This window comes from Lagopus leucura, unplaced genomic scaffold, assembly GCF_019238085.1.
Source record: "Lagopus leucura isolate 7727_CA_CO unplaced genomic scaffold, USGS_WTPT01 Super-Scaffold_806, whole genome shotgun sequence".
NCBI lineage: Eukaryota > Metazoa > Chordata > Aves > Galliformes > Phasianidae > Lagopus > Lagopus leucura.
This window is the reverse complement of record NW_024962260.1, coordinates 2,667,752-2,689,447: the sequence shown is the minus strand read 5'-3', so window position 1 is coordinate 2,689,447 and position 21,696 is coordinate 2,667,752. Positions and strand designations below refer to the sequence as shown.

Sequence of the window (21,696 nt, the reverse complement as noted above, 5' to 3'; positions counted from 1 at the left end):
CCTGCCAAATGAGCACCAGGAAACCACCACAGAGATCCAGCACTCTTCAGGCTCGACAGAAGGGCTTTCCAAAAGGAGAAAAAAATAAATACATTCCCCAATCCACATTTTGGAAAACATTTGCAGCTGCCTGCAGTGACACATCAAGGGCAGCAAGCAGCCTCCACAGGAGCAGCTCTAGGATGCCGTGCTGCCTTTCACACAACATTTGCTGTCCTTCTGCACAAAAGCCAGTACCCAATACAACCCCTCCAGCCCCAGGGCAGCTTGGCACTGCTCAGCAACAGCCCTGACCCTATTAGAAAGACATGGCCAGGGCAGCAGCTGCTCCTCATCATTGCACTTTAACATGACCCTTCCAAACATCCCCTCTCCCATGCAACCATTAAGCCTGGAACACTTTACTATCCTACCATAAAGACCATGTTCCTCTTAAGCAAAGCCCTGGAGGGGATCCTGGAGGCCAGATGCAGCTCAAGCAGTGGAACACAACGGAACCAGCCCAGCTGTTCACTGCTAACAGACGGCACAGCAGATTGCAGCAGAAGATTCCTGAAGGCGTCTATGCTGTGCTTTGCTGCTGTGCCAGAACTCTCTCCCATCCCTCTCAGGCTTTTCCTTCAGCTCCGTGCCTCCTGATGGAGCACAGAGCATTGCAGGAGCTCAGCCAGGAGGGAGCTGACAGCACCGTTCAGGTCACCCAACCCCAACACGAGCCACAAACAAGGCAGAATGAGCAGGACTCTGGGTGCCGACACAGAGCTCTTGGATGAGTCTCAGACTTTTATTTTCACAGTGATGTGCATGTACATAGCAGCAGCAGCCTCAGAACACAGCACAGTCAGATGGCAGGACTCATCACTCAGGGCTAGCAGCCACCACTGCCTGTCCCACCCCAGCAAGTCACTGACCAGGGGATGACAAGCAGAAAGACAGCAAGTGCCAAGGAGCTACAAAGCCTCTTTGGTCTCATCAGCTTAAGGGGCTGGCCCCTACCTTCTCAGCCAATGGAGTGCAAACAAACAGAAAGCCAGGAGGTGAAGCATGGTATTCCAACAGGAGGGGAAGGACATGGCTGGCTGAGGAGCAGAGGGCTGTAGTGCATCCAGAGGTTTGCAGTACCTTTCTGCTTTCTAGTGGGCAGCTTGGAGGGAACACTGAGCAGGCATGGGCAGAGGGACAAGAATTTGCCAAATGCAGCTACAGAATAAAACCTATTGACAGCTACTGGAGGGGAGTAAGGAATTTTGCAGCACTTGTTCTATTCCAGTTAGTCAGCCGGCAAGCCATTAATCAAGATAAGGCACTATGTTGCAGCAGGGAATCATTTCTGTAGATAAAGAGGTATAAAAAAAGCCCCAGTCTTACCAGGACAAACACAGTAACAGAACTCAAGGCGAGTGCAGGGTTTGAAAGCAAGCACTGCCCAGTAATTCACTGTCCTGTGTAGCTTAGAGCAAGGAGAGGTTCTACTTTTGGTCAAGGCACTTTGTGAGCCTGTCTGTAGTGGCAGAGCACCACAAAGAGTCCTACAAGTCAACGTAAACTGAACACCCCAACACAGCTATTTTCTATCTTCAGTCTTTGGTAAGTGCTAACATCAATGACATCATGCACCACGTGCTGCAGGAGCAGGGAAATAAGAGTGCTCCTTCATCAGGGCAGGCTGGAGACCACAGTTAGCACAGAGCATGGTGCTTACAGAACAAACGGCTTTGAGAATTTGGTTCCTGGAGATGAACCAGCTTTCATTATTGCTGAGATACGCTGCCTCGGTGCATCAGTTCAAAGTAGGTTCACTCCATGCTTCAGCAGCTTTTGCTTGGCCTTGTTTGGCAAGCTGAAAGCACTGTCCTGAGGGTTGGGAGCACCCGAGTTGCGGAGTGGAGCACCCAGCTGCTGGAAGTAGGTCTCTTGGACGGGGTTCCGGCAGGCATACACTGCTGTGGAGGCATTCCTGGTGAGACAGGAGAGAAAGCAGAAGTCAGGCACTGGACTCCCACCTAGTTAGGACTTCAAGATCCATCTAAACCCTGCAAAGTATTGCCAGAAGGCCACAGGGAATCAGACCCTCCTTCTGAAAGGACTAGATCCTAAAAGGAAGGGTCATATATCCCTCATGGCCTGTGATCAGCTCAGCAGCATTAACACCTAACTCACTGCTGCTGTCCATAAGCACATCACCCTGCAGCAGGAACCACATGAGGTTATTTAGTCACACCTGTGATGAAACCAAGACTCTGATCAGATACTGTAACCAAACAGGCTCAAGTCATTGAGTAAAAAGCCAGCACTCAGTGTTTACCTGTGAGAGAGCTCAGAGGAAGCAAAGCAAAGAACTCTGCATTCCTCCTTGACAGCGGAAAGCAGCAACTGATGTGTTTGCTGACACCCTCCTGTGACAACTCTCCATAAGAGAAAGCAGTTTTAGTCATCTTGTTACTCAGTCTGATTCACACACACAGTTGCTTTTTTTGGGGCAACACAGAATGCGCCAGCTTACCCAGTATCAGATTTAAGGAGCCAGTCAATCTAATGCTAAACAAGGAATCTCCAGCACTGGAGTATGATTCACATTCCCTTGGCAAGCATCATAAAAAGTGAAGCAGAAATTCCCAGAAGCATCTTTATTTCATCACGTTTTGGACAAACAAGCATGACCAAGCAAGCAGAATCTCTGCTCACACAACATAACCACCTTCCTTGAGGATGCAGGAGCACAGAGTGCTGCAGCACAGAAGCAGCCTTAGCTGTGGCTGCGTGGAGAGGCTCTGACTGTGATAAGACCATCTTGCTTGGCGCATCACAATCGAGTTTGCCACGCACATTACTGTGTGTTTCCAACTCAACAAGCCGTACAAGAAAACAAAATCTAGGTTGCCAATTCTGTGCGCCTTTGGCTCGCAGCCGAGACAAATTTATTAGGAACAGCTATATTTAAAACTGTCTCTTAGAACCTTATGGTGCCAGGATCTGATAATATTCTAGTATTATATCTTAATCCAAACCCATGGCACAACTCAGCTGTGCCTTCAGCTCACTCACATCAGTGCCATTTTAGCTTACTAGCACCCAGATCACACTACAGGCAGAATATGAAGCACCCTGCATCTGAAGAGCAGCGTGCTTAATAAGAGAGAATGAGGGAATAAGGTGACACGACTAACCACTGGTTAGAGACTCCACTGTGATGACAGCACTTGCCAGACCTCAGCCAGCAGTGCCAGAGAACACTGATGCAGCACTTACCTACTTCATACGCTACACAGCAGCTCTGTGCCTAGAAGAGGGGGGAGTAATGAACACACCTTACCTTACAATCACTTCTGAAACAGTTGGAAGCTGATTGAAGTCGGGGTGGATCAGCGTGGCAGCCCTCAGGAAGTGCCGATCCAGTGGGCCAGGTGGATGGGGCACATTGGCTGCAGGACACAAGCAGGGGGGTGTTAGAAGCCCGTGCTATGAAGAAGAGTGCTCCTATTTTCCAAGCAGGAAAATGCTGTGGATTTCTCCTACATTCCCTGTGTATCAGCAGAGCAGAGTGGATGACACCCTAAGTGCCAGTGTGACCTCAATATCCAGTAGCTGCACATTGCTCAGCCACACACAAAGCCTGGGGTGCTGGGGTGCCCCTCTGCCTCTGCCCACGTGTACCCAGACTGCAGGGGCGCAAGGAAGACCTGAGGAGTGGTCACCTGCAATCACTGGGGTTTCTCTCATTCCCTAGGGTGATTCTTCTAAGCTGCAGAGAGTCAGCCTGCTGTCTGGGAGGCTGCCAGGAAAAGGGAAATATGAGAATGAACAGGAGCAGTTTGTGCATGAGGCTTCCTGCATGCACATGGTCTGCCATCAGCCCAGGACAGCATTCTTTCAACTGCTTGCTACCAGCAGCTCCCAGATCTTGCTTCTCCCAGCTAGAAATGACTTAACACTGCTGTACCATCACTTGGGGCCATTTCTTAAGTGTCAGCTGCACCAACTTAGCAAGCAGCGTGTCTGAGAAGCCGTCTGACATATGAGGAAAGGTTACCACAAACCCCAAACAGTCCATCAAGTGCAGGCTTACCTGTGAGCACATTCTGGATGCAGTCATAGTGAGTGAAGCTGTAAGTTGCCTTGGCTGAGGACAGAAAGTCTTTGGGCAAAGTTTCCCTCAGATGAACCTCGAGGCCATTCAGAGAAGCCAGACTGCTGTGATACTGTATACAGGGTAAAAGGCATATGTTAGAGCAGACATGTAAGGAGGCAGTGTAGGGAGCATGGTGACTGATGCCCATGTCACAGGGATCAGAGCCCTCCTGCTGCTGTCCTGGCTCCCACCAGAACTGTGGTAACATGGGCAGAAGGAAGCAGTGAGACGGGGACTCAGAAAAGGGCACCCCAGCCTGGAAACAAGCCATTAAATCCCCTGATGCTATCTGCAACAGGAAGACACCATTAATTTTATCATCAAACATTACCCATCCGGGGCTCATTTTTATATCCTGCTCATGACTTTCTGCAGCACAGAACATTGCTCTGCTGTTCAGCTTTATACCAGAAAGATACAAAACGACATGCAGATGTACACGTCTGGGATGGATTTAGGTGCCTGCAGGGTTTCCTGCAGCACTCTCTCTGTACCCCAGATATATACTCCCAATGCCCTCTGCCTGGGCATGGAGGCTGCCGGCAGGCACTGGGTTATCAGTAGAAGGGAAAAAGCAAATAAATGCATAATTTACCTGAAGGCAGTGACAGCCCAGCAGGGAGCTACAGACCTGAGTGAGACACATGCACACATCAACGCAGTAGCACACAAGGCAGGGGATGGGAGCAGGGCAGCTCTGAGGGCCTGGTGCTCCCCACAAGGCTCTGGGCCAGCAGTAGGACTGCAGCCTTGGTGCAGCGGGCAGATTAAGTTCATTATCTCCCTAATCCTCCGCCTCGCTCCCTCCCCAGCTATGTAGAGGATCAGGCCTCCACTCGGCACAACACAGGGCCTGCCCTTGACCCCAGGTTGCAGGACAGATCTGCTCTTCTATGCAATGAAGAAAAGGGATAACAGCCTAGAGCCTACACAGCCACACACCAGGACAAGGCTCCTGCCTGCTCTGCAGCGAAGGTCTGCGCTAGGAGCCACTCCCTGGGGTCTGGTCTCTGCTGCCTGCTGCTTGCAGCTGCACAAGTAGCATATTTTACCCTTCTTTGGTGTCATTCAGGGACCTCAAAGCACTCGACAAATTAACTACAACTAAGCTTTGACAACCCTGTGAGCTGAGGTTCATTTTTAATCCACAGATAAACAAAGGAACAGAGAGGCTGAGGTGGTGCCTCATGCCCAAGCACGATGCCAGCAGCAGCCTGCAAGGTCCCAGCTCTGTGACCTGGAGCAACGCGCTGTTCCTCCTGAGACAGCAGGACTGGCAGCACATCTCCTCCAGAAAGCAGCACTTGAACGAGCTGAGTGACAAATTGAGCCAGGGTGGGCCCACTGTGCTCACTGCCAGTCGTTCTCAGGTTTTGATGGGGAAAAAGACATGCAATGCATGCCTGTCACCAACAGTACTAACCCAATCTGCACGAGGAAGGACCTCCAGCTCTCAAGCCAGCAGTCCCTACCTGCTCACAGATCACAGCCTCCTCCCTTCACCAGAGCAGGCACGGCACAGCAGGAGCTTTGCAGCCCTGTTCCAAACAAGCAGAATGGAGACAGGGCAACCTGACACAGGTGCTGCAGGAGGCTGGCCCCTGCAGTAATCCTTCCTCTAGCAAGGCAACCCCTCTGTGCCGTGCACCCCTCTGCATACAGGGGTAACAGACACAGCCCCCTGGGTCTCAGAGCTCAGAAGCAAAGAGTAACCTTGAGGCTCTGCCAATGCTGGGAGGCAGCATTAGTCTGAGCTCTCCTCCACCTTCCAGTCTGACAACTAAAGAAATGAGGTTGTTCCTATGGCAACTGGCATATCAAACAGGCCTCTGCAGCTTTGACTCAGCTTCCTGGCTGAGGCAGAGGCAGGGCATCGCTCTGCAGACGAATACTTCACAGGGAAACGCCAGGAGCAGGCACATCCTTCCCCCGCACCCGTGAGCAGCTCATTAACTGCACTGCACTGCTCAGCAGGGAGCTGCACACAGCAGTGGAGGCATCCTGGATCGCTCCAGTCCTCACCTACATTGATGCGTGCTCTAGTGGCACCCATCACTCCTGCTGCAGGTCCCTGGGTAGGGGGAAGTGGAAGCGAGGGGAGGTGAGGAATGATCAGGCAGGTGGGGAGGGGTCCAAGCAGGCTGGGAAGGGATTCTAGCCAAGCAAACTCATCTAGAGAGGAAGCACTACTTGGAGCTGCTGTCAGATACATCTTGCTGGTGCCTCCAGACAGAAGCTGCGGCACACAATGTGGAAGTTAAACAGAGAACACACCTTGCTTTCCAAAAAGCACTACAGAACTGTCAGGGTTTCCAGCAAATCCCAAAAGCAGCATGGCCCCTTGGCAGCCAGCAGGGCTGTCTCACGCTTGCACTGACACGTTCTGCTCAGGAGTGTTGCACGGGTGCTAACACACAATAACAGCTCCGGGTGCCACCCGTGACAGCACTCCCACCTCTCAGGCTGGCTCCTCACGCTCACTAACAGATCTGAGTTCTCTCTGCTTGTGGCGACTGCTCAGCTAAGTGACTTTGCCTTTCACGCCACAAAGGGTGTAAGAGATCCCGCTCTACCACAAGCCCAGCAGCTGTGAGATCTGCAGGTGCAGAGGATGTTTCCTACTTACCACATCCTCAATTGAGCTCTGGTCATCTTGGAGGCAATCTTCAGCTAGCAGAGAGAGCACGAGCCCCTTGATGCTGTGGACATACAAGCTCATCTGAATGAACTTGCAGTTCTTGTCTGACTCCGTGCCCTTAGCTGCCAGGCTGCCTGCCTGAGGCCAGTCCTGCTCCCCACTCTGAGTACAGCCTGTGTTCTCTGCTGGGGCACTGGGCAGCCCCTCCTGAACATCCACAGCCACTGACTGATTCTTGCTTCCGAGCTCTGACTGTGAAACAGGGGTTGGGCGATCCAAATTCCAACTACCACTGGCTGCATCACTTTCTGCACAGATGCTATTTTGGCTCAGAGTCCCTCCTTCGTCTTGTTCACTCGACTTCCTTCCGCTCAGCTCTTGGGCAGCAGAGCAGGTAGTTGAACCGGCACTGTCTGCAAGACAGCTCTGAAAACTGTGTTGTTCAACATGAACAAGAGATTCCTGAGTGCTCTGACTCTCCTGTTCCTTGGCATATGGGTTTGGAAAGGAAAAACCTTCCAGATATGAATCTGTAGTTTGAGCATACTGAGCAGTATGGAGATTGGAAGGGCTCAGCAGCTCTTTCTCGTGTCCATCTGACAAGAAGGATGCTTTTCTACTGAGCTCTGACCTTTTGTTGCCTGGGTTGCTCAGTTCTGCTGTTGAAGAACTCTTTTTCCTGGCTTCCATTTTGGGGGAGCCCTTCAAAGGAATTGTGTCTGCAAAGCTGCCTGATTGCATGACATCTTCTGGTGTGGCCGTGCTTAAAGCTTGCTCAGTGAGCACAGAGATATCATTCAGGCCTTGGTTTATGTGAATTCCTGTTGATTCTGAAATTGCTGGGGAGCTGAGAGCGTTCTTCTCTCCTCTAGGGCTTGCTGGGGCCATGGTAGATCTAGCAGGAGATGACAAATTGATTAAACTACTGCACTACTCTGTTTGGACTTGTTACATACCTAATAATTTTTATCACTTGCAGCTACAAAAGAACATCTACCTTGGTAAAGGACAAGGTATGTTCTAACACAGGTGAAAAGCATGGGTCTCTTCCATTGCAAACTCCCAGGAATGTTACTCCCTTATTCACAACACACAAAGTCTTAAAGAACAGCACTGTGAATCGAGAAACAACAGAACGGTTGGCCTTGGAAAACAGTTTTGCTTTAGGCTGCTTCACAGCAGACATATGGAGACCTGAAATCCTATCCAGCCTCAAAGGCCTCAGGCAACTTCAAAACACAGATGCTACAGCCTGAATTAAATGTTTTAGAAAACAACAGCAATGGCTGTGAAGATACGGCGCCACACGTCGCCCCTTGCCCTAAAAGCCTCTCTATGATCACACTGCTCTCCTACCCATTCATCCACTCCACTCGGAGCACTGAGATCTCATCTTCTGTCAGGAACACCGGGACGATTCGGACACCCTGTGGCAGCAGAGAACCTGCAAGGGCAACAGAGGTCTGAGAATTACATTAGCATGCCCTGTCATACAGAACAGAAGCTCGACTCCACCCTGCGTTCTGGGGCATCACAAGATGACTGGGTCTGACTAGACTGTAATTGCCCATTCTCTTCATCTACTTAGTATCTAAAATGACACATTTTTCCCTTTTTCTTTTTTTTTTTTCCCCTCTCCAACTGTCCTGGCAGAATATCTATTAACCGATGCTCAAAAGCAACAACTGAAGGCTTGGACTGAAAGCATCAGCCATCTGTTTTCAGGGTTCCATCGGTGGCCAAGTAGACACATGGGTAACTGGAATGAAAGCAGGCATGTTGGGCATCTGCAGAACTCACAATTAAACTCAAAAGAGCAAACCTCCTTTGTTTAGCTGAAGGATCTAGTTCTGATTACACAACGCCCACTGGCACATGCTGACTAGCAGCAGCAGTACCCCCAGGGATACGCTCATGCATTCAGCAAGAGCTTTGACACAAATCCCAGCAAACTGCCTCATACTCTCACTGCAGGGAACACAGCCCAGAGGGTTGCCATACTCTGCTGCTGGGCGCTTGACTATCAGCACTCCGCAGCTGGATGCTCACCAGGCTCCTGCTGCTCCTCACCTCCAGGCTCACTCTGAAAGAAAAGTCAAGAATCAGCCCTAGGACAGCCCTTTCAGTCTCCTCACAGAACAATGAGTGCCCTGTTTGCGACTACAACAGACCCTAAACCACCCCCTTCAGCAAATGCAGTCATCAGTTTACCAGGCTTGACAATGGTTTGCTCTTGAAGTAGCTCTCAAAGTCAAAGAGACTTCCCAAGAAACAAAATACAGCTGGGAAAAATACCATAATCTCCCATTACTGCCTACTGGAGAGCATAAAATCTTGGTTCTCTCAATCTGAGGAAGGAGAGAGGTCTTCCTCATGCTCAGTCTTGATATTTTCGGAGATCTTGAGCCCTATAATTACCAGTGATAAAGGCAATGAGAAGCGACCTATTTGTCAGTTTCAGATACTCATTTTGGATACTGAGCACTAAATTCCCAAATTTGAGTAAAACATTAATCAAAAAAATCACATAGATGAGAATTCATGAACTCAGATTGAAAGAAAAATTCCTAGTGCCATGAAACCTTACTCAATCTTAATTAATAAAAGCTCTAATCATCAGCATCAATATGTTCTTCTCCATAACTCCACATGAAAATCTGTGTGACGAGCTCCAAGTTTATCTACATGAGCATAAATGTTGGCAGAGAATGCTCAGCAACATACCTGGCCTAAAGACTCACTGCCTTGGAGGAGAACTTTAGCAGTGAGAGGAGGTGGCAACTGGGTGCTCACAATCCTAGAAGAGCCAAACAAAGTCACACATGAGCAGAGTCATACTTGCATCTTGCTGAGATCCATGTTCTGCAGATCCTCCAAAAGGCCCTGAAGGAGGGGAAGTTTCACTCCAGCACAAAGCCCTCTGCAGCACTGCAGCAACGCTCAGAGAACACTGACAACGTTTGCTTATAAAACAAAGAATTAAATCCCATGCAAACAGAACAGCAGCACAGCATGATGCACTCTGGGAACACAGTCCTGAGAAAGCACGGATGGAATATGCACATTTAACATGCAGGTTAACTCTCTGAGTCATGCCTGGTTACTTACAAGCCTTTGTAGATAACGCAGCCTGCCAAGACGTGGGGAGACCGCTGGCAAGTCTGCAAGATGAGAGCTGCTTTCAGTAAAAGCAGTGGGTCCACCTAGACACAGAGAACCAGAAGTCATGCCAGAAAGCTCTTAGAAATACTCCAAATAGCAAAAACAAAAACAAACCAACCAGAAATATTAGCACTAAGGCACTGATAGAGCTGTGCACTACAGAGGACAGGCTTTACCTTGGTTTTGTCCAGATTCCAGAGAGAATTGAAAATCTTGTGGAGGTCATTGGTGCTTTTTTGGATATACTCAATGTATTTGTCCCACAGCCTGTTTAGCTCCTCCTGAGAGAACTCCTATGGACAACAAAAATCCACATGGCTATCAGTTCATTATCCTCACTGCACTCAAATGGCTACATGTGATCAGTCTGGGACAGCATCTACAAATGGCAAAGCTTATGAGCATCAGGAGGAAAACAACATGGGGAGAAAACTAGCTCATGAACATCTAGTAAACATCTTGCAAACATTTACACAGCCTTAGTGGAATAGGAGGATGGGCCTGCACATATCCAAGGATTATGATGTGAAAAGTGTGAGCTTAGTCTGATCCTTACAAGTAGGAAGACTGTAAGGGAACACGACAGAATGTCTGTACGAGGACAGAGCTTGGCTAATATAGAAAGGGTCAGAGATCTCCTCCTAGCCACAAACAGCTACTGATCCTTAGTTACCATGTAAGCCTGGTGCACAGATCCATTGTAGAATGTGAAGAGGCTGATCAACTGCTCCAGAAACCGTCTACAGCTGATATCAGGGAGATCGACAGCACAGCCCAGCACCTTTAATGCAGAAAGCATTGAATGATGAGCATTCTCTGGGAAAACCCACAGACAACAGATGAGAATAACTTATACTTCTCTCAAGTGAGTATCAAAGGTACACAAGCAGTTTTGTAGCAGGCAAACAATCCCCAGGTCCACAAGTCAAATGAAAAGGAAATCCAAAAATACCCACGGAAGAGCTCTGGCACAGACAAGGTGAGTGAAAGAAGCTGGCAGAGCAGTGTTTTGACACACCCTCCCTTTCCATCATGTCAGATGACCTCGCTCACTGCTAAGTAAGCTGAATGGCACTGCCAGTTAAACAGGTTCAACTGGCCTTAGTCCAGTTTCCCAGGGATGGCTGAGGGCACTTTTGTCATGGCTTTACTGCACACAGCTCTTTACACACTAAACATCTGTTAATGCTGCCAAAGCCTTGCAGCAGGACTGCTGAGGGTTAAAAGATCAAACAGCAACACTTCTACACGGGGAGACCAAGTCCTTTTTATGAGCTCTGGCACACAGGCTTCTGTCCAGTCGTTGCCAATAGCCCATAGATGTAACTACAAAATATAAACTACAAAAGCCTCTAGTTTTGATCGACGCTGCCAGGCGCATATTAAGAACGCACGTTGGTTGTGAACACACAGATGAGGTACGTGAAGCTTTTTAAGAACAGCTGAAGTGATCGCCCTTACACGTGCTTACACGCTGTGGTAAACAAAACCTAAGTTACCTTGCAATGAAAAGTTGTGCATTGCAAGTTCACACCCTAGCTCTCCCCAGGTCTATCTGTGAGCAGGCCCATACCCTGAAAAGAAAAAAAAACCCTCTTAGTTTCATACAGCAGTTCAGTCCTCCTCCCTGCTTTAGTTCTGTAGTGCTTCCAGACCCCAGGACTCACCCAGAGATAGTCTCCATCCACTATAACTGCAAACTTGAGCTTTCTCAAGCGAATAAGGCTTGGAGGAACTCCTGAAATCTCAGTCATGCAGCGTACCACTCCAGCAATCTGTCCACACAGCAGCTCCTGCTGGTCAGGGAGAGTCTAAAAGGAGGCAACAACAATTTATTGTCTTCCTTTTTAAAAGGGACTGGGAAGGAAAAAAAATCACAACTACATTCATAAATTCAATATCAGATGCAGTAGCAGAGGCAAATCTCAGCACTGCTGGCAGCTGCAGCCGTGGAAGCAGACTGTGGGTACTCAGTAGTGCCGTGGGCAGCTCTGAGCTCCAGGCTGCGCTGCCCTCTCACCCAGCTCCAGCCCCGGGAGGTTTCTGAGAGCTTTTACAAACACTGAATGAAAACTAAGCCAAAGTTCCACCTGGAAACCCCGAATCAGACTTATCAGCATGTTTTCACAGAGGCACCCATGTACAGGAACCAAAACAAACGCAGCCCTTACCTGAGAAGGATAAAAATAACAAATCCCAGCGCTCGTAGGATCCCCCTCCTCCTTAACCTTGGAGCCATCGTAAAGGAAGAAGTAATTCCACCTAGAAAACAAGGCATTGGCAGAGATGATTGAAACGCTTAGAAAGCACCACGTTTCTTCCCCCGTCGCCTCAGGTACAGCACAGGCTGTTACACGGGGCTGTTACTCCTCACAGAAACACCGAGGTAGAAAAGCAGCACAGAATAGTGCCACGTTATTAAAAAGGTCCCCGCAGGGCCGGGCGTTCCCCGGATGAAAAAGATTCGGCCCGCCCGAGGGTGCCGCCCTGCGTGGGGGCAGCGGGCAGCTCCCCCTCCGTTCCTGCACTCCCCCTCCGTTCCCGCACTCCCCCTGGACCGCCCGCGCAGCGCTCACCACGGGGCCGGGCCGTGCTGAGGCCGAGCCATGAGCGCTGCGGCCTGGGGCACAGCGCCGCCAATCATATGACCGCACCACGTGACCTCAAAACTACGGCAAGCCGAGAGGGGCAGCGTGATCACGTGAGCGCGCCCCTACGGTGGCCGGGAGGGGCCGCATGGCGGCGGCGGCGGCGGGCGGGTGGCGCGCGGCCAGCGGGCGGCGGCGGCGGAGGAGGGAGAAAGAGAAAGAGGAAGAGGATAGCGGTGCCGCGGTGCTGAGGCGGCTGCGGGGTGCGCGGTGAGTGCGGGGCGCGCGGCTCTTCCCCCTGCTGAGCCCCGCTGACGGTCGCGTTTTCCCCCGCAGGGACGAGCTGCTGAGCTCCGGCTTCTGGGCGGCGAGCGCCGGTGTGTGCAGGGCGGCGGCGGGAGGAGGAGGAGGGCGGGAGCCGTTGGGGTCGGGGCCGGCTTGGCGCTGCGTGTGCTACGGCCTGGGGCGGTTCGCTGCCTGCCCCGCCGCCCGGCTGCAGCTCGCCTTCCTGCTGCTGCTGCTCGAGATGCTGGCGGTAAGCGGCCGCTGTGCGTGTACCGCCCGCGTTCCGTCCCACGTGCCGCTGTCCGCGCGTGTCCCCGTCCCACGCACGTCTGTGCCCCTCAGGTGCCACCCAGCAGCTGCTTCCTCTTCGACCCGGCCTTCTCAGAGCTGGAGCTGGCAGCGCTGGAGGCACTGGGGCTGCGTCTGCTCCCAGAGAATGAGGTAAGGACCCCATCCCAGCCCCGTGTGCCTGAGCTGTGTCCGCACCGTGACCACACCACCCCCAGGAGGGCAAGCACAGCGTAAATGGATCGCCGACGCTGTTCTACATGGTGCACTGCGGCAAGGCACTGTACAACAACCTGCTCTGGAGGAACTGGTCTGTCCATGCTCTGTCCAACATGGTCATCATTGGCAACAGCTTTAAGGGAATCGAGGAGAGGTAGGTACAGCAGGTACAGCAGGTACAGCCCTACGACCTGCCTCCAGCATTGTTTTCCACTCCTTGCTTTCTTAGAACACTTCTTTCTAATGCTTCCACGAGGGACTTCCACGTGGTCTTCAAAGTTTTGCCCGGTTTCAGCTTGCTGTCACAGTTGCAGTCATCAGCAGTTTTTTCTTACCTTTTCTTCTTTTCATGGGCACGTTGTGATTCTAATGCTAGTTTACATCTTTTTTTTATTAATAGGTTGTTATCAAGAATACTGGAGAGAGATTACTCTTACATTGCAAAGGTAGGAAGCACAAAAGCTTTTTAAACACGGCAAATGTTTTGCATTGACTTTTTAACAAGAAAGAACATTAAATATAACCTCAAAGATGAAGGTGGTTGTTTTTAAAGTCCGGGATCATTTTATTATCTGCAGAACACACTGCAAAGAGGGCTACAGTTAACACAGCACTCCCATCCTCACATAAGCTTGCACAAAAGTTCTTTTGCTTTGTATGTGTTTTCCCAACTGCTCTTAGATTTTAAAAGGGGTGGAGGAAGTTGCCCTCCCTGCTCACCCTCGGTACTCGGATACCTTCAATGACACCTCCATCCACTGGTTCCCTGCTCACAAACTGGAGAGACTCTCTGCTGAAGTTTGGGAGTTCGTGGAGGAGCCGACTTACGAGGAGTGTGACGACTTGGAGATCATCAGGAAGGGGGAGGAAGGGAGCCAGCATGGCCCTGCCCCAGTGCAGCCTTAACTGCTGTCTCTTCCCTCAGTCATCCTGCGCAGCTGAGGTGATGCTCAAGCACTGACAGTGCCCTCGCCATCTGCCCTAAGAGGCAGCACCTGAACACTGAGCTTGAAGGGACATTTTTGTATCATAGTGATTTTTTAATAAAAGTGAAAGCTCTGCTTTGACTTACACTCACTGAACTGCAGCAAATTCAACTAAAAACTGCCTTTTAAACCATCCATACTGCATAACATTTGCTCTTTTGATTTCTTTCCTTCTGTGAGCGATTCAAAGCCCACGCCTATGCTGTGCAGGTTTTGAAGCATCCAGAAGGGCAAGAAAGTTGTGGGATGTGTAGCTGAAAGCTTTAGAAGCTAGTTCCTAACACAGACTTACAAAAGCTTTTTCACAGGCAGGGGACTTCAGCTGTTCAGTGCTACTAAAAAAGCTCTTCAGCCATTCCTCTGTGAAGAATCAGGCCGTTTCCCTCTAGAAAAAAAAAGCCTCAGTCACCATTCTTCCCTACCATCCCTTGAGCTATTGAGTTCCCACGGCAGATTTTAATGTGCTGGAAAGAATTTCCCTTCCACCTCTGGTTGGATAGGGCTGAGAGGCGGGCCAAGTCCTGGTGGCATTCAGTAGAGAAGGGGCTGCTGTGTGCAGGACACCATTGAGACAGTAATTACCACTGCCAGGGCAGTGCAGCTGTCAAGGAGAGAATCTGTTGGTGGAGCCTTTGAGGCTGATCTGTGTTGGCCCTGCTTTGAGCAAAGAACAAGTGCCAGCAGTCCCTTCTAGCCCTCATTTGTCTAGTGGTTTGAAACAATTATTGCTGAGTCTGTACCACAAGTGGCAATTACACAAGCATCAGAACTGCTTGTTCCTCCCTTTGCACCAGCTTCCATGTATTATTTCACCTCCTGACACTGTTGGAACAGCCAAGAAAACAATCCTGGCACACAGCTGAAGTTCCACTATTTACAAATCTGCAACGTCTTTATTCTAAGACAGTAACACTAAAAATATGAGTAAGATCACCTTCACAGTTCCAAGCAGGAGCCTCACTTGGCCATATCAATGAGACTCTGGAGAGAGGTTGGCACCCAGGTCTTTTCTCCTTGTACAAATACAACACCTCTGTCAATGTAAATCACAATCCGTCCAAACGTGTATAACTGCTTCCCTTCGTGCCGCTTTCCGATCACAGGCATGAAAACAATGTTGTGTTCCTCTGCTTTTGTCTGAATTAGGTCCTTGAAATTCATTGGCACAGAGCTGGCAGCCACCCCTATGCCTCGCTGAGCCATGTTCTCAGCCTCTCGCCGCTCCTGCATGGCTTCGTACTGGAAGTCTTTCCTCCTCTCTGTGTGAGTGAGGTATGCAATGTTCTCCCGGGCACCTGGCTGCATGTAGCCACCTGTTGGGGAGAAAAAAAGTGTGAAAACCACATGCAAAGTCCATGGGGAAACTCCAGTCCAAGATGCATAAAGTATTAAATGCAGGGAGGCTGAGCTGCAGTGTTCTGAATCATCCTTCACACGTTTTTATTGCTTGCATTTACAGTGTTCATACAAAGTTCATACAAAGACTACCTAGATGAATCAGAAAACTGTAGCTACAGCTACAGGATCGAATAGGTCCCAAACTGAATCTCAGCATGCACAGGAAAGGATGCTGCACTGCTGCTGACAAAGGATGAAAGCAAATACGCCACAAATAAGCCACCTACCAACACTGGAAGAGACAGCCCGGTTCATGATATCAAGAGCTTCATTAAATTTGTCTTTGATTGATGGATGTGCCAACACTTGGTCTGAGAACATGGACTTCCAGCCCAAGTACCACTTCGTGATCTCCTCATAATTGGGGCTATTACTAAGCCAAGAGCACAGCACCTGCAAAACAACAGGGTGGGTATATTTGTGGAAGCCCTTATTATTAGCTTGTTCATGACTCAGCTTTCACTTATAAAAATAAAAAATGACCATAGCAGTCTTAGAAAGAAGCCTGGTCTGATGCATATGCAACTCTGATGAAAACTACTCAATTTAGCAATTAAACCATTTCAGCAGTAGAACAACAATTATTAGGTCAGAGTCACTGAAACACTTTGCTTTGAATCACATTTGTCAGAATTACTCAGCCTTGTTCCTCACCTGCAGCCATTTTGGGAAGAAGTGTTTCTCCAGCAGCCCAACAAGACTGGAAACAGAAATCATTCCCTCCCAGTCAATCACCCAGTAGAAGGCATCCATGTGCTGCTGATGAGGGTTAATTATAAGTTCATTCAAACACATCCCTGGAAAAAGGGCAAGAACAGTTACAGGAGTACCTGACTTACCAGTGCCCTGACCTATCTCATAATGATGTAAATGTGAGGAGCAACTGTATTGCACTGCATTACCTCCAGGATCTTTCAAATGTTTGGCTGATCCCTGCCACCAAAACAATACAATTCCATTTCCCTCAATTACAATCTACAGCCAAAACTGAGAAACTTCAAACATTCAGCTTTTTTCTTTGGACCAGACTGCAGAGCTGAATGAGGAATTGCAAATCTCACAGTGAAACCTTCTGCACAGGCAAAGAATTAAAACGCCTCTCCCTTGTCTCACCGAGTTTAGGCACAATGTTCTTCACCATGAAAGCCTCCCATGACCCGGGTGTGAACACATCCTTCCAGGGCTGAAGGATAAGTTTGGCTGAGGAGTCACTGGGATGCCATTTCTGCAGTGCATTTGCCAGCTTGTTTCTGATGGGAGAATAAAGAGGCTCCAATCGTGCCTGCATCAGGGGAAGCCAGGGGTGGATCCAGGAATGGATTGGGACTGTGTCTGTCAGAGGATTCCAGTTTTCAACCTTAAGGCAAAACACAGAAGAGATTTAATTTCCTACTGGCACAAAGACTTCCCAGATGCAAATAACCCCCTAACTCCAAAATACATTGACAAGGGCAACAAACTGGTATTGTGAAGCTGCAGTTGACTACAATTCAAACAGTGGTTCAAAATAAGGTTTCATTCTAGTACAGCTCTCTTCACTGACCTCTTTCTGTAGCTTGGGGAAGATGAGCTGATCCAGAATGTTATCCAGTATCCACACAGGAATGATGTGTACCCAACTATCCAGGAAATCCACCATTGACCCACAGTTCCTTGGCTGCCACTGTGCCACTATGTTTCTGACATATGGCATCCAGATTTCCCACATCAATCTGGAAAAAATAAAGAAATCAAAACTAAGCTTAGAGCTCATCAAGCCTCAGGCCTACAGAAACTGAATGGATAACTTATTTAAAAGCCTCTTCCTTTTATATAGCTGGCAGCTGGATTTTAAGAGACACCTGAAGAGAATCATCTGGGAAGTACGCTTTTAACTGTTCTTCACCATCATGGGGGGAAGCAGCATTTAAAGATACTAAACAAAATACAATTCCTTTGTTATTTACCTGTGAAAAGCATCTGTTGAAAGGTCCTGCCCCCCGTGTGATAACAGCTGGTCGTTTTCCAAAAGGCTCTTCCACTTGGCTATAATCTCAGTGCCGTATGTACAGTCCTGGAAATGATGAGGTTAAATGATACGTGGACTTAATTGGCTTTTCATTCATTTCAGCTGATATCCACAAGGAGCAGGGCTGACTGCACACTCTGCTACAGGCAGCTTTCTCACATGTTTCTCTCACTATTGGCACGAACACAGGGTTCTATCAGGAGCCTTCTTTTCTGCTCTCACGTGTGAGGAAAGGTGGCTTTTTTCATTTCCTCTCCCAGCTAATCAGGGAATTTGGGCAAGGAGAGGGGAAGGCAAGACAACGAAACAACTTAAAGCACGAAAAGGGAACTGCAGATAAATCACACTAATATTCACCTTGAGGGGATCCCAGTTCTTGAAGTAATCTTTCATGAGAGGATAGACTATTGCTACTGCCAAGTCTACCCTGTCAGACATTCTGTACTCTTCATAGTACTTGTCTTGAAGCGTCTCAAAGATCTTGGCACACTCATCCAAGGTCAAAGGATTTTCGCAGCTGGGTTGCATCCGTCTCTCGCACTCCTCCACCATGTCCAGGACTTTGCTGAGGTTGCTGATGGCCGTCTCCTCGTGCGAGAGAATCTCAGACATCTTCTGTATCTCATGGCTTAGGTTGACCACCATGTCCCTCTCATACTGCAGCTGACGGTCGCTCTGGATGATCTCCTGCTCCGTGATGTCAATGAGAAGCTGTAAGTTGTGCTCCAGCTCAGGCAGGGCAAATCCCTGGGGCTTCGAGTCCTTGCCCAGCAGCTGCTGAGGATTGTCATCGGGGATGTTGTGTTTGTGGCTAATTTGACTGTAGCTGTAATAAACCTTTTGCTCCCGGCCCGTCATATCTATAACCTTCCAACAAACAAGAAGAAAAGTCGTCTTAAGAAGTGCAATTTGTGTTTAAAAAGAGGAAATACCTTGTTCCAAATTGAAAATTGGTGATTGCCAATTACTCCAGCAGGCTGATGTGAAGATCTAGAGTAAGTGAAGAACAATTGGAGGTCGGAGCTCAAAGATTCTACCTCTGATCTCAGTTTTGCCATTTTGCTGAGTTAATCTAAGAACAGCAATTACTCACAACTAATTACTTAGGTAATTTTAGACTTCTTTATGGACTTGTCAATTTAAATGACAATTAAATGACCACTTCATTAAGAGCATTAAAGACAAGCTCCTTGCAGTCTGAAAGCTTTTCTACCTAAAAAGTACTGTGTGTTTAGTTGCACAGTCCCAGTAAGGACAGATGTGCTTACAGAACTGGGTGAGCTATGACAAATGAGAAACAGTTAACTTACAAAAGCAAACAAACAAGAAAACTAATCTGTATTTTCTCAAGATCAAGATGTTCCTCAAGGACAAGTCCGATGTTGCAGGCTATGTTGTGGTCTATTAAATGATTCAGTAATGAATCTGAAGCCTTGATTTGCATGAGGCTATCGACAACAATTGTTATAACTAGCTTCTGTTAAGGTTACCACTTGCCTAAAAGCACTCAACACTAATGCAAACAAACTGAACTGCTTCCCAGAGATGCCATCACTTGGTTTATCAGCCTTACCTTGACTTGAGAGAGCTCCTTCTGAGGGGTTGAAAGCTGTTTATTAATCCTACCCTTGGCTTTCAGTTCTTCTACTGTCTTATAGCTGTACTTGGGCTTTTTCTTGCCTCCATTAGGATCCTTCCGCCACTGACTGAGTTCTTTTTGAAATTCCTAAATAAAAACAAGAAGAAATTGCAATTGCTCTTCTCAGTCACGCCTCAGATTTGCCTGTTTTCTATGAAAATCATCAGATCAATGAAGAATGCCATGCAGCAGAACAAAAGGGAAAGTGACAAAGCAGAGCAAAAACTGGCTCAAATGCTGAGGTCCAGTCAAAAAGCCTTTTCTCACCATTATCACTACCAGTACGTTTCTCATCTTTCTTTTTTTAAACACAAGACAAATTATTTATCTGGGGGAAACTGAGGATGTGATTCTAGCAATGCTACTGGAATAAAGTGAGACAGAATCAACATAAAGGACATTACAGTAACACGAAAATACGTCTAAATGAAATTCATGCTTTGTGTTCTTAGTTTCTTATCTAAAAGGAGATCAATTTCCTCTAACACAAAAGCTGATACTAGAGCTGAATTTTGCTTGCACAACACAACCAGGTAAATGGATGTACCAGGAATCATACAAATACCTCCTCAGCTTCTTCTTCCGAGTCAACAACAGGGAAGTCTTGCAAAGACTGGCTGGTTCTTTCAGAGCCATATGCTCCCACAGCTCCTTTGCCTTTTCTTTGCTTGGCCTCAATTGGATTAATAATACCTAACAAGAGACCAGTTAGATCAGAAGGAAGAAATTCAAACGAGAGAGAGCACTTGGCAAGAGAAGAAAGAGTTTATCTATAAGCCACTTCAAGTTGCTAGTTCTTAAACAATGCAGTCTCTTCTTCAAAGTATTAGTTATTAAAAAAAGAACCAAATACAGGATCACAGTACCTTGAGCATTCTTCCCAAGACCTCTTCCAGGGACATAACCCATCTTCTGGAGAAGTTTTTGCCCAATTCCCTTAGTGTGTCTCTCCCAGCTGCCAAAATCTGTGAAAGATTTTGTGCCCCCTACAAAGCCTTTCTGACTGGGCTTGAAATTTCCACCCTATTAAAACAAAAACAGAAGATTTTTAAGGTGCTGTGGAACTTCGCTCTGACACAATGTACTTCCTCAAAGCAGTTCAGCTGTCAACACACTCCACTGTTTCCTATGTCAGAAAGCCACTTTCGTGCCCATGGGAGTTCCCTGCCATTGAAGAACTTTCCAAGTGAGATGTCAATTTTTAGGCTCTATCAAGAACTTTACTGAAGCTGCTTCCCAATTGTTTTTGTGCTTGACAACTGGAAACAAGCCCACAGTGGAGTGCCATTCCTAAAGATACACAACAATACATCCAGATATCCATGAAAAGGAAGAGCAAACACATCCCTCAGCTTCACGCTGTACCCCATGTGCTACACCAATGTTAACTGTTCCTCCCTTTCCTTAGTGCTCTAGTTGGAAGCACTGTTGGAACTGACTTTTTCTTGGAGGTGCTGGTGGGTTGGTTGGGGATTATTTCCAGAACTCAGACTGCTCTTTGAGCTCCACAAACACATTACAATGAAAACGTTCTGGATCACTCACTGTTTTCAACTTCTTTGGCACAAATTCTTTAGGGATCTCCTCCTGTTTAACGGGCTTCTCATCTTCATCAGAGTCCTCATCTGACACATCCTCAGCTGCTGACTTTTTCAGCCCTGCACTGATGAAGTTCACGGGGGCTGAGTAATCCCTAGAGCTGAACCAAAACAGGACCTGTAAGTCTTGCAAACCGCCGGGGGGGCACGGAAGTAAAAACATTACTGCTCACTCGGCAAGAAACATCGATTCTTCCTCCCGGTGACCGTCCGTACCGCCAATAAGCGCTGCTGGCGGGGCTTTGGGGCTGCGGGACGAGCCCCCGCCCCTTCCCCGCTCGGCCCGGCCCCATCCCCGCTCGGCCCGGCCCCATCCCCGCTCGGCCCGGCCCCATCCCCGCTCGGCCCGGCCCCTCCCCGCCGCCCGCACCGCTTGCCGCCGAAGCTGGGCCGCTCCTCGTCCGAGTCTCGCTCGGCCCACACGCCGTAAGTGGCCTCCTCCTTGGTCTGCCGGTGCCGATGCCGGTGCGGGTTGAACTCGTTCTGAAGGTCCCAGTCCGACACCTCGAAGCTCTCCATCTCCACGCCATCCTCCCCGTCCGTGCCGTACAGGTGAGACATGGACATGGCACCTCCGAGCGCCGCCCGCCCCGCTCCAATCTACCGCTTCTACCGTTCCGCGGCGGCCCGGAAGCGAACCTCGCAACTTCCGGTGACGTACGCATACATTTCAACCCCCCCCACCGCAACCATAGAGACGCTGGCTAGAAGGAACGGTTCCGCTATCGCCCCCTGTCGGGGAGCGGCGCTTCGGGCGG

At 48.8% G+C, this 21,696-nt stretch overlaps 3 protein-coding genes across 5 annotated transcripts; 1 reads left to right on the top strand and 2 right to left on the bottom strand.

Annotated features, from left to right (window-relative positions):
- Positions 1-743: 743 nt before the first annotated feature.
- Positions 744-12,576, bottom strand: HPS4 (HPS4 biogenesis of lysosomal organelles complex 3 subunit 2). 2 transcript variants are annotated; one of them, XM_042865457.1, is made up of 13 exons: positions 12,506-12,576; positions 12,101-12,191; positions 11,597-11,740; positions 10,603-10,710; positions 10,106-10,222; positions 9,876-9,970; positions 9,492-9,564; positions 8,817-8,850; positions 8,124-8,211; positions 6,756-7,662; positions 4,067-4,199; positions 3,314-3,422; positions 744-1,957 (listed from the first exon to the last, which is right to left on the bottom strand). In XM_042865457.1, exons 1-13 carry the CDS (start codon positions 12,571-12,573, stop codon positions 1,786-1,788), a joined length of 2,139 nt encoding a protein of 712 aa, XP_042721391.1. In that variant the 5' UTR covers positions 12,574-12,576; the 3' UTR covers positions 744-1,785. The 2 variants fall into 2 exon arrangements, with proteins under 2 accessions (XP_042721391.1, XP_042721392.1); XM_042865458.1 differs by lacking the exons at positions 12,101-12,191; positions 12,506-12,576 and adding an exon at positions 11,429-11,503 and having other exon boundaries at positions 11,597-11,688.
- An 89-nt stretch (positions 12,577-12,665) lies between these two features.
- SRRD (SRR1 domain containing) lies at positions 12,666-14,370 on the top strand. The gene is made up of 6 exons (XM_042865889.1): positions 12,666-12,787; positions 12,854-13,052; positions 13,145-13,243; positions 13,309-13,463; positions 13,710-13,755; positions 13,991-14,370. Exons 1-6 carry the CDS (start codon positions 12,666-12,668, stop codon positions 14,213-14,215), a joined length of 846 nt encoding a protein of 281 aa, XP_042721823.1. The 3' UTR covers positions 14,216-14,370.
- On the bottom strand, positions 13,851-21,576 carry TFIP11 (tuftelin interacting protein 11). 2 transcript variants are annotated; one of them, XM_042865455.1, is made up of 13 exons: positions 21,309-21,576; positions 20,886-21,039; positions 20,207-20,363; positions 19,906-20,033; positions 19,275-19,427; positions 18,059-18,568; positions 17,640-17,746; positions 17,237-17,405; positions 16,807-17,050; positions 16,348-16,490; positions 15,921-16,086; positions 15,230-15,608; positions 13,851-14,680 (listed from the first exon to the last, which is right to left on the bottom strand). In XM_042865455.1, exons 1-12 carry the CDS (start codon positions 21,503-21,505, stop codon positions 15,253-15,255), a joined length of 2,484 nt encoding a protein of 827 aa, XP_042721389.1. In that variant the 5' UTR covers positions 21,506-21,576; the 3' UTR covers positions 13,851-14,680; positions 15,230-15,252. The 2 variants fall into 2 exon arrangements, with proteins under 2 accessions (XP_042721389.1, XP_042721388.1); XM_042865454.1 differs by having other exon boundaries at positions 13,851-15,608.
- Positions 21,577-21,696: the final 120 nt, after the last annotated feature.

Bases quoted from the DNA above. Each gene is read 5' to 3' on its own strand.
- HPS4 (XM_042865457.1), bottom strand. From the start codon at position 12,573: ATGATTGGCGGCGCTGTGCCCCAGGCCGCAGCGCTCATGGCTCGGCCT. The intron at 8,212-8,816 runs GTGAGCATCCAG...TTGCCCTTGCAG, and splicing joins TGAGGAGCAGCAGGAGCCTG to GTTCTCTGCTGCCACAGGGT. The intron at 3,423-4,066 runs GTAAGCCTGCAC...TGTGTCCTGCAG, and splicing joins CATCCAGAATGTGCTCACAG to CCAATGTGCCCCATCCACCT.
- SRRD (XM_042865889.1), top strand. From the start codon at position 12,666: ATGGCGGCGGCGGCGGCGGGCGGGTGGCGCGCGGCCAGCGGGCGGCGG. The intron at 12,788-12,853 runs GTGAGTGCGGGG...TTTCCCCCGCAG, and splicing joins AGGCGGCTGCGGGGTGCGCG to GGACGAGCTGCTGAGCTCCG. The intron at 13,464-13,709 runs GTAGGTACAGCA...TTTTATTAATAG, and splicing joins TTTAAGGGAATCGAGGAGAG to GTTGTTATCAAGAATACTGG.
- TFIP11 (XM_042865454.1), bottom strand. From the start codon at position 21,505: ATGTCCATGTCTCACCTGTACGGCACGGACGGGGAGGATGGCGTGGAG. The intron at 21,040-21,308 runs GTGCGGGCGGCG...GTTTTGGTTCAG, and splicing joins CCCAGCTTCGGCGGCAAGCG to CTCTAGGGATTACTCAGCCC. The intron at 20,034-20,206 runs GTACTGTGATCC...GTCTCTTGTTAG, and splicing joins TCTTGGGAAGAATGCTCAAG to GTATTATTAATCCAATTGAG.